Source organism: Oreochromis aureus, linkage group 4, assembly GCF_013358895.1.
Source record: "Oreochromis aureus strain Israel breed Guangdong linkage group 4, ZZ_aureus, whole genome shotgun sequence".
Taxonomy (NCBI): domain Eukaryota; kingdom Metazoa; phylum Chordata; class Actinopteri; order Cichliformes; family Cichlidae; genus Oreochromis; species Oreochromis aureus.
The window spans coordinates 27569398-27583619 of NC_052945.1; the positions used below are offsets into that span (position 1 = coordinate 27569398).

The 14222-nt window shown below is 40.9% G+C and overlaps 3 protein-coding genes across 4 annotated transcripts; 2 read left to right on the forward strand and 1 right to left on the reverse strand.

Moving 5' to 3' along the window:
* Nucleotides 1–479: 479 nt before the first annotated feature.
* Nucleotides 480–2577, forward strand: rrp7a (ribosomal RNA processing 7 homolog A). Its single transcript, XM_031728676.2, has 7 exons — nt 480–614; nt 800–942; nt 1054–1179; nt 1268–1391; nt 1911–2008; nt 2094–2301; nt 2395–2577. Exons 1-7 carry the CDS (start codon nt 551–553, stop codon nt 2478–2480), a joined length of 849 nt encoding a protein of 282 aa, XP_031584536.2. The 5' UTR covers nt 480–550; the 3' UTR covers nt 2481–2577.
* Nucleotides 2578–3649: 1072 nt separating this feature from the next.
* On the reverse strand, nt 3650–7352 carry LOC116311539 (zona pellucida sperm-binding protein 4-like). Of its 2 annotated transcripts, none has more exons than XM_039611251.1 (12): nt 6788–7352; nt 6556–6680; nt 6244–6364; nt 5896–6030; nt 5221–5393; nt 4961–5040; nt 4760–4893; nt 4503–4686; nt 4336–4419; nt 4125–4222; nt 3916–4050; nt 3650–3824 (listed from the first exon to the last, which is right to left on the reverse strand). In XM_039611251.1, the coding sequence occupies exons 1-12, from the start codon at nt 6987–6989 to the stop codon at nt 3673–3675; spliced, it is 1623 nt and encodes a 540-aa protein (XP_039467185.1). In that variant the 5' UTR covers nt 6990–7352; the 3' UTR covers nt 3650–3672. The 2 variants fall into 2 exon arrangements, with proteins under 2 accessions (XP_039467185.1, XP_031584535.2); XM_031728675.2 differs by having other exon boundaries at nt 4125–4194; nt 4275–4419; nt 6788–7349.
* A 1727-nt stretch (nt 7353–9079) lies between these two features.
* wbp2nl (WBP2 N-terminal like) lies at nt 9080–13541 on the forward strand. The gene is made up of 8 exons (XM_031728694.2): nt 9080–9234; nt 9737–9845; nt 10238–10376; nt 10552–10644; nt 10884–11084; nt 11531–11647; nt 12113–12189; nt 12285–13541. The coding sequence occupies exons 1-8, from the start codon at nt 9176–9178 to the stop codon at nt 12339–12341; spliced, it is 852 nt and encodes a 283-aa protein (XP_031584554.1). The 5' UTR covers nt 9080–9175; the 3' UTR covers nt 12342–13541.
* Nucleotides 13542–14222: the final 681 nt, after the last annotated feature.

Consider the following 14222-nt stretch of genomic DNA (forward strand, 5'->3'; position numbering starts at 1 on the left):
CCTTTAGCCGTCTTTGTTTCAGTTTTACTTTTTATAAATACACGTCTACAAGTAAAACCAACAACCAAAATATTAAAAAGGAGAGATTCTCTCCAGTTGTTAAAATTGGTTTGAGGGAAGCAAAACCATGGAGGCTTGTTTCTTTAATCATTAAGTCAAGCTCAAATTTTCAACATACCAACTCAAACTTCTGAGAAAATAACTTAAGTAATTAGTTATTTTGTTGAAATTTTGACGTAAAAATTTCAGCTTTCATTTAAAAAAAACATCTTAAATTTAAAACCCTGGAACAGGCTGGTGGAAAATGTTATATGACAACATAAACGATAAATGATCCTCTAACACTGATGACTGTCACCTCATTTATAGCCTCAAAGTCGAGGCTAAATTTTACCATTAAATTCAATTTTTAAGGTAGGTTGTAATACAAGCTAAAAACGAAATGTTTGGGTTTAAAACAAACACAGAACCTGCTTAGCAGAAAATCTGGGAGGGGAAGGGAACCAAACGGGAACTCAGTTGTACTTCCGGCGTGAAAGGTCACATCAAAATGGCGCCGTCCAAGAAGAAACATGCCAAGAATCAGGCTTGTGTTATTCCTGGAGGATTTACGGGTATTTCTGATTATTACGCCGCTTTCCTGTACCCCTTTGTCCTCGTAGACAAATGCTTGTGTTATGTAACCCGGCTGGTGTGTGTATGTGTGTGTGCTGATCTGTAGTCTGCCATGTCGACAGAGCAGTGGTCGCTGGTTGATAGCAGACGCTGATGTGTTGTTTTTTCTCGGCTCTCCTCGCAGTGTTGTCCTTACAGTTCAGCTCCGACAGCGCCGCCAGGCACTCGCTGTACGTGAAGGAGCACAGGGTGCGAGCGGAGAGGAGTTCCCACAGACCGCTGGACCGGACTTTGTTCGTGCTCAACATCCCTCCATACTGCTCAGAGGTAGCGCGCCTGCCTGGCTGCTCTGTGTGGTTTGTTTGTTTGTCCTTCATGTAAACAGTAACTACTGCAGACTGCCTTTCCTCTCACTGTTTGTGTATGTGTGTGTTACAGGATGTTGTCAAAGATTTATTCTCGCAGTTTGGCAGCGTTCAGTCAGTGGAGCTGAGAGACCACCCGGGGTCCTCCCAGGAGTCTGGACCCAAACTGTCCAAGTTCTTCAAACCAGCTGAAAAACAGGTTGACCTGTGTTCCTGCGCAGTTTCTCGTTTGTTTATGTATGTTTTGTAGATTTCAGTTTCACGTAATGTGTCTCTGTCTGTTTCAGGGCTTCAAAGTCGGCTATGTTGTATTTCAAATATCCTCCAGTTTACCAGCAGTTAAATCACACCCACATGATGTGCCTTTGGTGGTCTGCACAGAGCACCGCCCAGTCAAAACAGGACTGCAGAGTAAGTAGGCTGTTGCTTAAGTGACACAGTTTAATGTATGAGGCTTAAATAAAACCAAACAAGACATAAAACCGCCCCAAACACAGCTGATGGCTGCAAAGAAATGTGAAATATAACCAAAGAAGCAAAAGTATCTGCAAAAGATGTGTTCAAAAGTATCATAAATACTTAGAGATGTAGCTACATGATGCAAAAACTTAAATAACATAAATATACTGATAAATGCAACATTGAAAATGTACTTTACATGAGTCATTTGTATATTATAAAATGTGTATGACCAGGTATGTGCTGAGGGGTAGGATGTGGGATTGAGCAGAAGGATTTATAGCTTTTGGGAATAAGATGTGTTTTAAAAATCAAGAAAAAAATCAAGCTTAACATAAATACAGTGGCTACAAATCGATGCCAAATGGGACATAAAGTGATGTAATAATGAGAAGAAATGATGCAGAACATCTGGAATCATTTGTAACAAATGAGGTGTATGACAGGTGTGTTGTATTTTCTTTATGTCAGAGTGGATCCAGCAGTACACAAACTCCTTTATCCAACCGGAGCAGCTGCAACAAAAAGTCGACTCTTTTATGGAAGACTACGACAAGCGTAAAGAAGAGGTGAGAATTCTGTCGCTGTTCCTTCATCACCGCTGACGCGTCCGCTCCGCGTGGCTTCAATGTGGGTTTGATGTTTTGTCCACAGGAAGCGGAGCGGCAGAAGAAGGAGGCCGAGGAGGAGCAAGAAGATGAAGAGGGCTGGGTGAAAGTCACAAGAGGGCACAAGGGTACCAAGGCGCGTCCTCACAGCGAAGCAGCCAATCAGAGGACTCTACAGAGGGAGATAACGAAGAAGAAGAGGAAGGAGCTCTTGAACTTCTACACCTGGCAGCACAGAAACACGCAGAAAGAACGTAAGTCACTGATATGTTAATGACATTGTTTACATTTGAGGTTGTGAAATGATTTTGGTTAAATGCGTTTCCTTTTCTTTCTTTCTTTTCCAGATATCGCTGAACTGAGGAAAAAGTTTGAGGAGGATAAACAGAGAATAGCTCTGCTGAGGGCACAGAGGAAGTTCAGACCTTACTGAGTCAGCGGCCCATTTTTTCTTTTCTCATTTCACTGCTTTTGTGTATTTCAGTTGCATTATAAAGGTTTTATGTCAATAAACTGCTAATCTGACTTAATTTTACGATTATTAAATTTCCCGCTCCTCACATTAATGATAGTAAATCTAGTGAAGCACAGTAAAGCTACAACATGAAGTACTGAAATGTTATAAAACGGCAGTTTAAGGTTAATCTCTTTTGCTTGAAGTTTAAGATCATAATTTTATGATTTCATCAAATTATTACAGCAGGCCAGCAACTTTCTGTGATGACATCATAGGTTGATCTTGGTGTATTTGTGCATATATATGTAAGTTGGCATGGGACAGTATAGTGGTGTTTCAACCAGATGCCTACAATTTCCTACTTGTGTGTCATGTGCATAATGTAATATGACCACAGTGTACCCATCTTCAGTCAAATGTCACAAAGCTCATCTCAACAGATCTCAATCCTATAGAGCACCTTTGAGTTGTGGATGAAACAGGAGATCTGCATTGTGGTCGAACATGTCAGTATAGATCAAAATGTCTGAGGAATGTTTGAAGCACGGTCATGTCATGCCTTATTTCTCTACATTTTTCAAGGAAAATGGGTTCAGTAATTTATTGAAGTGCAAACAAATACAGCACATGAAGCAGTAACAGTTTGTTCACTTCTAACAAGCTTAAATCAATATTTGGTGCGACTACCTTTATTCTCCAACACACTCAGAACTCTCTCGGGCAGCTTTCTTGTTAATTTTTTAAGTAGTTTTCAGAAATAGTTCTCCAGGACATTCAAAGCTCTTCGTTGGAAGTTTGCTGCCTTTATTTCTGTTCTTTATCAGAAGGATCCCACACTGCTTTAATAATGTTCAGGTCCAGGCTCTGGGGAGGCCAATCCATGGCTGGTGGTTTCACTGTGTGTTTTTCTATCTAGCTATGTGTTACAGCATTGGCAGTGTGTTTGGGCTCATTGTCATGCTGTTGTTAATTAGTTGGCTTCCATGTGAAGCCAACTAATTGTGGATCAAAATGTGATGGCCTCACACCATGACAAGGCCTGCACTGTGTTTTACAGATGGCTATAGACACTTGCATCCCATCAGATCTGCTGTTACTGATTTCCAGTCCAGTTTTTCTGCCATATCTCAAAAAACCAAAACAAATGCACATATGGACAAGTTGACATTTATTGAGATGCTTCACTGCCGTCTTGTTCGTCACGTGCTCGTTGCATGCCTCTGTTCTGACGCCTCCTGATTCTTGAACACACAAAGAACAGCAGGACCAGAAGGAGGCCAGCACCAACACCAGACAGGATATATACGGTCACCTGAAACACTAAGGAAGAGAGGGCGGGAGATTCTATTTAAAGAGTGTCATTCATACTCTTTCATGTAATGATTCTAGTTTGGTGCTTTGCTGGATTTACTTTTTTCCTGTTTCATGCAGGGGTCTTCCTCGGCTTCAGTGTTATTCTGGACCAGCTGCAGTGGCCCTAAAGAGACCAGTTGAAGCTGGTGGGGTTGAGATGTGGCCTCTCTTCTCGGTCTCTCCCCCTCAGATGCTTGTGGGAGGACACAGGACAGATTAAAAACACCAAAAATAAACAGCATATTGAGTGTACTGTGGTATACTCACAAATGAAGGTACAACGCTGCGAACAGTCAACGTCATTCGTGCAGATTTCCACCCAACAATAGAAGTACATCTGAGTGAGAGAGATCAAATAGCCAGGTCTGTCAGGGGGAAAGAAAACACTGCGTTGGTGAGATAGAATATGAAACGTACTTCCTCTGGACTTGGATGGCCTGTGCTGGGGTCCAAGAAGGCAAAGGTCTTGACATCAAACCTCCTGACTTGTGAGTGGGATGTGGTCTTCCCCTGTTTGTCCACAGGGACAGAGCTTCTCATATTATCCTGAGGATTTGGACATCTGTACAGAAGGAACAAAACTGTGCTGTCATATTTTTATTTTATTTTTTGTATTAAGCGGTGGGGTGGGGGTTAGTAACGTACCCATCATAGAGAAGTGTCCACACAGAGTGTCTTGACCCAGGATAAGCAAAGCAGTCTCGCACTCGTAGGGAAAGTGTGGGATCTGGAGACGGCTGCACGATGGAAATCTCCACATTCACAGCTTCACGAAGGGGCAAAGTCAGCGGAAGCTGTTCCTCGGGAATAAAGGATGTAAAGGATGCATCTGCAGCAACAAACGTATACACATCACCAGCTGTGATTTGCATACAAAGCGCAGTTTCATTCCACTCTAGTACCTGTGGCTATTCTCATCTGCACTCTGATGGACCCCAGTGCAATCACAGGTGGTGGATTAGTCACCGCATACAAGGACCGCAGTTCTGCTGCATGCTTCAGATCAGATGAGTCATATTCACACTGGACCTGAAGACTAAAAACCCAAAACATTCATCACCACCAGTGCTGTCTTCTAGAAGAAGATAGATATATCTCCATACCTAAATTGAGAATTTTTGCCATCATTTCCTGTATGTAGCTCCACCACTTCCACCTCATAGATCACCACATCTCCATTTGCCTAAAAGCCGGAGAGATTTACAAAAATAATAATTAAAAAAAGGTTTAAGAAAAGAAGATGATGTGAAATTTCATAGTGGACCACAGAAACATCTAAATGAAGCTTGTGTTCAATGCTGTGACTGACTGTGCAAAAATATTAGGATGATACCCCAATCTAAATATTGGATATAATATTTACCTTCCTCTTTGCACCGCAGTCTGAGACTCCTATCTTGAAGACAGCAGTATCTGGGGTTGTGACAACAGGGTGACAGTGCGGCTGATCCTTTACAATGAGGCTGCTGGGATCAATGGGAGTGTGTGCATCTGCAGCGTTTACTGAGAACACAAAGTGTCCGTCCAGAGAGCAGGCTGGATGGAGTGACAAACAGGATAATGTTGCATAGTTTTGTTTTGTTTTTTTGAGTAAAACACAAATTTAAAAACCCCAAAACAAAACCCTGTTTTGTCCTCATCACTGCATAATTGTATCTATAACTATATAATGTTGAATACTATATTAGCATGCCTTGAAAGCTCTGCTGCGAACTACAGATGTAATTTTACTGCTCATTAGTACCAAACATAATTGGTACTACTTGGTACTCCGTAGTACCAAACATATTTACGGTGGTAACAAGACTGCATTTTGTTATGAAGGCCACGCATATACAGGCAGGAAGTCTGTCCACAGTCAAAATACATAAACCTCTGAATCATTAAATTTAAATTAATTTGACATTTTTGGTATCCATTTCTGATATTTCTGATTTTCCTTAAGCCCCCCACACGACTGGTTATTAAGGGGTAAAGAGTCCTAGAAGCAGCCCTGCTTGTTTAGAGGAAAGGTTGGAGGGGAAAATAAAAATCTTACCATTGAGTGTGTAGTAGCACGCTGAATCACGAGCATCATAGCAGCAGCCCAGTTTGTAGCAGACATCACTGGAAACGCTTTGGTGGCCACAGTCCACTCGAAGAGCTCTTTCAATGTCACAGTTTCCAGGGAATGCTGGAGAAGAGTTCTGTTTTTAAACGTCTTAGATCGTCACTCTGAACTGTGCAGACTCCTACCCAGTATTGGTAATTACAACAACAACAAGGCAACACTCTAAACTTGGCTCCAGGGGGAAATTGTGCCAGGGTGACTTTTGACTGATTTTAGGTATACTGGACACAACTGGGTCAGTGAGTTTGTCAAGCTCGATCAGCTGTCTCCACTCACGTGTTGGGCGAGGCTGGGTCCTCTCACTTCTTGTCTTTATCAGGGGACAGCTGATATTGACCCTGATCCATCGATCCTCTCCTGCCAGCTGGACCTGCAGCGGGATGACGGCTTTGCTGCCCTGAGGATCAAAAGTTATTGCAGTGTGGCTGTCAAGAAGTGACATACATGCAGATTGCAAGCTCATTTTAACCTCCATTGGTTTCAATAATTAAAACTTCATGGTAAATATATTATAATTGCATTATTTTTTGGCCCTACTTGGCAATGCCATACATTTCCTTCATGTAAACTCTGCAGCAGGATTCACACCTCAACATGAACAAAGCAGCTGTCATATCTGCTGAAAAACGAGAGGCTCTGGTTCTTCGCTCTACCCACTCGCACTCCACAGGTCTTGTCAGACTGAAGCACTGGGACTGTGGCCCCTGTCACGTCTAAGGAAACAAAGCACACACACACATGGTCTGAGATCAATGCAAAAGATGAGGGTCAAATAAATGAACCAAGCATCTTCCTCACATCCTGCTGCCCTATACCTCACCTCTGGCGTACACATTGTTTTTCACCAGAGGACCAAACACAGCTCTGATGCCTCGGACAGAGCAGGTGACTCGCGGCATGGCGAGCTGTTTCCTCTGCTCGAGTGTCTTCTTCCTGTGATCGGAGGAAAGGCAGACGCAGTGCCGAGCCATGACGGTGAAAAGTAAAAGAGTCGCGCAAATCTTTATAGAACGATAATTCATCTCGCTATAGTTTGCATACTTTGTCTTTTAACAGCAGAAATAGCCAGCCCTATCTAAGGCGCTGGAGACGGTCACGTGACACCTGTTAATTAGTGTTAATTAGTTTAGAGCTATGGCGTTCCTCGGGCTCGGGGACCGGTGCAGTGCAGAGAGTTAAAGGGTGCCGCAGACCTGCTCAGCGTCACCCACCTGTGCCCACCAAGAGCTGCAGAAGCTGACGTGCACGCGGGCACAGAATAAAGCCGGTAATTAATAAAAAAGGTCAACGTTTAAATATTAAATATCACACTGAGCGCATGCACGGCCAACTCTATCCTAAGGGGGCCATTAAATGAAAGCATTGCATAACTCGCTGGCCTCACCCCCCTCTCGCTCTCCCCATGGCAAAGCTTGTACCCACCCCAGTTATTATATAAGCAGTCTTAAACCTTTACTCACTGCCATCAGAACACCCACTCATCCTGTCAGGATTGCAAGGAAATGCCCATTTTGTTGCTCTATTCCAGCTGTGTTTGCTTTGAAAACATTGTGCTTTGCAATAAATGACCTGATTTTCTGTGCAGGCTTAAATGAAGTTATCTTAATCCAGACCTAGCTGGACTCCAGCACAGTGCAGCTTTCAAGCTAATTTTAATTTAGCTAAACCTGAATTACCCCAAGTCAACATTCAAAGGCTACAGTATAGAAAGTGTAAGTACATAGAATCATGGAGAGATCTCGGCAGTTGCTCTATGTTGCCTGCATGGACATGGTTGTCGTTTTTTTTTTCTACTTTCCTTATTGTCAACAAGTTCATATACACAGGGAGAAACAAATACACAGCCAATACAAAAGGGAGCAAATAGAACAATAACAAAAACGAGAAACTGGGAAATAATCGGTTACACTCTATGCATAGTTTTGTTTAAATAACCTAATTTTTTTTAAAAAAATTCAATCCCATAAGGTGCAGGATAAATGCTCAACTCTAACATTTACTATATTAAAGTAAAAATTAAAAATACCTGGTAAAAAAAAAACAGTACTTCTGATTGCTTTGCACTTCTACTTCATTGTATTTTGGATGGAAATATAACAGTACATAAAAGCTTGAATTACTTAACGCACATTTTGATGTTAAACAGCGTATTATTACAGAGGATTTTTACTTAAATAGCGGCTCCAAATACTTCTATCACTACTTTGGAAAATGTTATTCAATACAAAATAATGTTTCTTCTCTTGCGCCAGTATTTCATGTGGTAATACATCTATATGAGGGAGGTCACGAGTATCTCTACCTGTGCTTTCCCAATATAATATCCCGGAAACACCCCTCACAATATGTAACTATATTATTTCAAATTATCAATAAAATGATGAACAGTTGGCTTGATTCACTTTTTTGTATATGTAACATTCAAACAATAGCTAATTGTTAACTCTGTAATATTATTCTATTTTATCTACATCTAAATACTACATGAAATTACACTAAAAAGTAAAAGGTGTAAAAAAAAAAAAGTAGGTGTGTTTGAATTAAAAACTACACGTTAGCAAAAAACAAAAAAACCCAAACAACCCCCCGCCCCTCCGATAGGCTAGCAAAAAACTTAGCAAATAATAACTGATAAGAACAACAACAAAAAAACAAAAAACAAACAAACAACAACAACAAAACCCAGTGGATTTTCAGAGATAAAACTAAACTGATACGAACAAACCCAGTCTGGAAATTAACTGAAACTAAGTAAGTAAATAAATAAATTTATTAGTAAAGGAATGAATAAAATAAAATAACATAAAATAAAATAAAATGTGACAGGAAAAAACTGTGATAACGTTGGCATCAAATTTTTCATTTTATCGTCAAATTTATTTAATTATTTATAAATTTACATTTTTAGAAAAAAATGTTACACCGATCCAAAACGGATGGGTGGCGGGGAAAATACGATGGGAATAACAATCCACCGTAAACAGAATCAGAAACCATTCTGAATATTTCTAACTTTTACTGGGATCGTGTGAGACACTTCTTCTGTTTGATCGTGTGGATATTGTTTACCGTCCCACGGCAGGTCACGAGTTGTCAGACGGCGTGGTGACGTAAGGCTCGTGACGTTTCTGGGTGATTCCAGTCAGGCTGATAGACTGGCTTTAGCATTAAGCATAGGCAGCAGGAGAGCGTAGGACGGCTCGTAAACATGGCTTTGAATCGAAATCATACGCATAACGGCAACGTGCTGATAAACAACGGAGAGAGGTGAGGGTAATACATAGTGTCAGCGTGTTTAATTGTATTGACTAGCTAACTGTCGCCTCTGTTTTCGGCTTGTTTACCTTTTACTTTCCAATGCGTAGTCAACTCAATGCTATCCAACTGCTAGCCTCCAGCTAGCTGGCCTAGGTAATGTTAGCATTAGCTGTTTTATTGTTTACTGTATATTTCAGGGCGTTGTGTATGTTATGTGTTCTTTTAACGGCGAGACTTTTAATGGCCCTACTTTAAAATCGTTGCGTAATGTGGTTTAGGCAAGATGGCTGTAAGGTGCGTTAGCGGACTATCCAAACAGGAAGTTTTGGCAGCATTTTTAGTCAGGATGTTGAAATCTTGTAAAACACAAATTTCTTCCCCTGGCATGTTTTGTAAAGCAATTTTTTCTAGCTGCTGCGAAATACAGTTCCTACATGTTAGCATACTTTTTAGCTCCATTATAGTTACTCTAAGCAGTGACCTAATTTTCATCTGCCTCTTCTTTATCCAGTGTTTTAAGGGAGTGCAAGAATGTGGAGCTGTCATTCAGTGATGTCACCTGCAAGACAGATCTGCTGAAGGGGACCAAGAAGGGCACGGTGTACCTCACACCATACAGGGTACTACCCAAATTATCAATAAACAAAAACAGAAACAACCGTGATGTTTAGGGGCAGGGATAGCTCAGTAGGGTAGAGTGGTCACCCCATGATCGGAAGGTCGGGGGTTCGAATCCACTGAACGGCTACCCTGAGGGTACCCCTGAGCAAGGTACCGTCCCTACTCACAGCTCCCCGGGCGCCTGCTTAGTGGCTGCCCACTGCTTCACTGAGTGAATGGGTCAAATGTAGAGAAAAACAAGTAATTTCCCCATGGGGATCAATAAAGTATACATTATTATTATTATTATTATTATTATTATTATTATTATTATGTTTACAGCTGCTTTTCATGTGCTCATGTATCCTTATGTAACTCATCTTTTTGCCTCATCTCTTGTTCACCGGCTCAGTTGGTGTTTGTATCCAGTAACACCAAGGACTGCCTGGGTTCAGCCATGTTCCCCTATTACCTGATGAAGGGCTGCAGCATTGAGCAGCCAGTCTTTGCAGCCAACTACATTAAAGGGACAGTGTCTGCTGAGCCCGGTGGTAGGAAGCCTTTTGCTTTTACACTTAGTCACTATCATTTGATTGTCTGTCTCTAAAACGATCTCAAATGAACCCATATTAGTGAAAAATGTGGTTTATTAGTTTCAGAACTTTACTTTGGTTAAAAAAGGCAGCTTTCTGTATTTGCTCTAAAGGGAATTGACTTTTTAATCAGGTGGCTGGGAGGGTCAGGCACATTTCAAGATGTCATTCCCCAGTGGAGGAGCCATAGAGTTGGGACAGCACCTCTTCAAACTGGCCACAAATGGTTCGTATGCCATTTAAATTCAGTACCTTTGCTTTATAACCAGGAAACACGTGTTAAGGTAGCTAAACCCTTTACCAAAGTAGCAGTCCTACTATATTAAAACCTGCTACAGTTGCAGTAAAAAAACAAAAACTTTCAAGATTAAAAACACTTTATAGAAACAAAGTACATTACGATACAGATAACTCTGTATCTTCTGGAGTCTTTGGAAAATCACTTTTATTCTTTCTGTGCTCCAGCTTCTCGTGGCGCTCCGGTGCAGAATGGAGCTGCTGCCTATGGTTACCCTTCACCTGGTATGATGAATGGCTATGGCCCACCTCCACCTGCTCCTCAAGGCTATCCCTACCCACCACCTCCCCAGCAGAATGGCTTCTACCAGGGGCCTCCCCCTGCTGCTGGCAACATGCCCTACTCTTATCCACCACCTGCTGCTGCAGGTACACAGTCTTGCTGTCTGTAGATCTATTTTTAAATGTCTGATTCAACTGAAGACCGGCGGCAACATAAGTAGTGATTTTTAAAATGTATCTTTTAGTCAGTGCTGTTGTAACTCCAGGTTCTGCATTTTATTTTGTAGATTTCTTTCACTTTCTTTTTTTCCTTTCTTCCTCATAATCAATAAAAGCACTTATAGTTTGTAGCCTTGTTTTCTTGCATTTGTATGCAAGTGCACTTTTTTTTTTGCCTTTTTGCACATAAGTTAAAAATGTGCAACCCTCGAGGCACAAATCACGCTGTCCCTCTCTCTCTGTCAGTGTCCTGTTTTTTTTCTTTATCTGTTTTTCTGTGTAAATAATTATACAAACAGGCTGCAACCCCCTGTGACCTTGAAACTGCATCTTTAAAAAAAAAAAAAAAATTCTGTCGGCCATCTGTGTTCCAGGAATGTACCCATCTGGTTTTGACTACATGGCCCCTCCTCCCCCGTACCCTGGGCCACCACAAAACTGGGCTGCACCCCCTCAGAACTGGACAGCACCACCACCACAACCACCTCCAGGTCTGTTTCTCTCACTCTCCCTTTTTCACGCGCTCCCTATTTTTTTTTTCTTCCTCTGTGCCACTGCACTTGTCAGATCGGATCTGTCTGCCTCAACATGAATCACTTCAAAGCCTGCCATTAAAAAAAAAAAAAAGAGAAAAAAATAGAAAAAAGGGGGGTGCTGATGTCTCATTCTCTACAGATAAAAATGTCAAGGAATAAAACAGTCTTTTCTCCCTCATGTTGTTGTTTTTCTAGCAACTTTTCGGATTTTCGGTTAAAAACAGTCTGTGTTTCATCACCTTGTGCCAATAGATTTTTCTAGGTTTGAGGATCTTAAAAGTTGTCATTTGCGCTTCATGTGACTAATAAAGTATTGTCCTGTGCATCTTTTGTCATTACAGTGTTAGGAACTGTTCTAGAGTATGTTCTGTGGTCATTAGTCAGTCTTTATCTCACAGTTTTTTGTCATTTTATGCACAGGTAACGCCAAGGCGGCTGAAGCAGCGGGCAGCGCATATTACAACCCCAGCAATCCACACAATGTCTACATGCCCATGGTAAGCTGCTTTGGATGTCTTTACCTCAGCAACATGTGACTTCTTCTTTAATGGCATTTTAATCATATTAAACCATCTTCTGGGTTTGCGTGCAGGAGCGACCTCCACCATACGCACCTTCTTCAAACTTCCCTGAAAAGAAAAACAACTGAAACCTGGGCAACGTCACTTCCAAGACACTCCTCTTTTGCATCCTCTGTATCCTAAATAAATTCTAAAGTGAGGTTTTTCTTTTTTCTTTTTGTAGACTGCAATAAGATAATGCAATTAATATAGGGCTTAAAAAGATGTCAATTAAAATTTCCCGATGAGAGATTGGTTTTTTTATTGTTTTGGGAGGAGGGAGTATAAATGGAACAGCTGATGACGTTTTAGTGTTTTCCATATTACATCAAGTCATTTAAATGGTGGACAACTTGTAAAGCAACAATTGGGATTAATTTTCTTCTGTCTGATTCTTCAGCACCTACGCAGGGACTCGTGCAGCGTCCCAGCTGGAATGGGGGGGGGGGGAGGATTTGGAGAATGTATTTTTAAAGACAGATTTGTTACCAAAACATTTTGTAGCAGTTTATTGATTGCAGTTCATGTAATTATTAATAATATAAGCTTCTACTAAGAACAGTTATGTATGATTGCAAGTGCATTGTATTTCCCCATTATAGCTTTGTAGTCATTTCCCACATACAAAACCAGAACTGTGTTCATTAATGTTCAGCGACACAATAACTGACTGATTCTCATACTATGGCTCCCACAGACACACAGACTGGTGACCAGTATGATCCTGTGCTCAGTCTAAGTAACTTCATTCATGGTATGACCTTAAACTCACAGTTCTAATTGAGTATCTTTACAGGGTGGTTATCAAAAAGAGTGGCGTAATGTTCGAAAAGCTGTTCAGAAAGATTTCTTATGAAATGAGTCTGTGTATGTGCAATATTTCAGCCTTGCATAACGACGTTACAGGTCACCTGCGGGGTTATCTGAATGACCTTGTGCTGTACTCTGAGCTTCTGTTGTGTTGTTGTCTGCAGAGCCAAGCTGAAACCAGAACTCTTCTCCTTCAGTAATTAACCTAGTGTGAGGTTACAGGTTACACTGATTTATTAAGGCTCACCAGTATTTTGCCTGCAGGTGAAGCTTCTGAGTGCAGATCGTTATCCCTGATTCTGCTCAGTGTGCATCATTTAGCACCCGTTTGAAGGTCTTTTTGCACATAGTTGTGGTGGTTAGAGGGGTTTTTTTTTCTTTTAGATAGATTTAATCAAATGCCTGTATATTAACATCTCTTTTCTTATTCTTTTTGCTGAATTTGTCAAAAATCTAATAAATGTCAATTATTAAATTTCCCCTTTTTTGTCTTTAGTCATTTTTAAACCCTCAGTTATTTATGCCGGGTTTATGGCATAGATCTTAAATCAAATAGAGCCTCAGACAAACAAAAAGAAATATTACACAGTATCATTATTTATTTAACATACAGTTAAGCCAGAATGCAGAAGCAGTATGTAAAAACCTGCGTGTGAACACACATTACTGCTTCCATATGTTAGCAATAGTGCTGCTAATCAACTGGATTTGATTAACTTATAATCAGCAAGTTTGAGCATGTGTGTAAAAGCAGAAGTGTTGTCAGTTTGGTGGTCTGGAGCAATCAGAGTTAACACAATGCTGAGGAGGAAACGCATCAGGGTCATGTTTCCAAAGGATCCGAAGGTCCATCATTCTACAGTGAGATTTTTTGAGTCGTGGTAAACATTCAATACAGTTGGCGGTCTTAACAGGGGTGGATGTCCCAGCAAATTAACTCCAAGGTCAGACAGTCCAGTGCTCAGATAAACTCCAAGAAAAAAACAAAACACAAGAGCTACATCTCAGAGTCTACAGGCCTCAGTTAACATGTTAAATGTTAAAGATCATGGCAGTACAAATAAAAAAGACTAAACAAGTACGGCTTATTTAGAACCAAAGGCCTCGTCTGTCTGAAAAGAACATACCAGCACAGCTTAGGTTTGCAAAGATGCATCTGA

Bases quoted from the DNA above. Each gene is read 5' to 3' on its own strand.
- LOC116311539 (XM_031728675.2), bottom strand. From the start codon at position 6,989: ATGAATTATCGTTCTATAAAGATTTGCGCGACTCTTTTACTTTTCACC. The intron at 6,365-6,555 runs GTGTGAATCCTG...TTTGATCCTCAG, and splicing joins GCTGCTTTGTTCATGTTGAG to GGCAGCAAAGCCGTCATCCC. The intron at 5,041-5,220 runs GTAAATATTATA...TCCGGCTTTTAG, and splicing joins ACTGCGGTGCAAAGAGGAAG to GCAAATGGAGATGTGGTGAT.
- rrp7a (XM_031728676.2), top strand. From the start codon at position 551: ATGGCGCCGTCCAAGAAGAAACATGCCAAGAATCAGGCTTGTGTTATT. The intron at 1,180-1,267 runs GTTGACCTGTGT...TGTCTGTTTCAG, and splicing joins TCAAACCAGCTGAAAAACAG to GGCTTCAAAGTCGGCTATGT. The intron at 2,302-2,394 runs GTAAGTCACTGA...TTTCTTTTCCAG, and splicing joins CAGAAACACGCAGAAAGAAC to ATATCGCTGAACTGAGGAAA.
- wbp2nl (XM_031728694.2), top strand. From the start codon at position 9,176: ATGGCTTTGAATCGAAATCATACGCATAACGGCAACGTGCTGATAAAC. The intron at 9,235-9,736 runs GTGAGGGTAATA...TTCTTTATCCAG, and splicing joins CTGATAAACAACGGAGAGAG to TGTTTTAAGGGAGTGCAAGA. The intron at 12,190-12,284 runs GTAAGCTGCTTT...GTTTGCGTGCAG, and splicing joins ACAATGTCTACATGCCCATG to GAGCGACCTCCACCATACGC.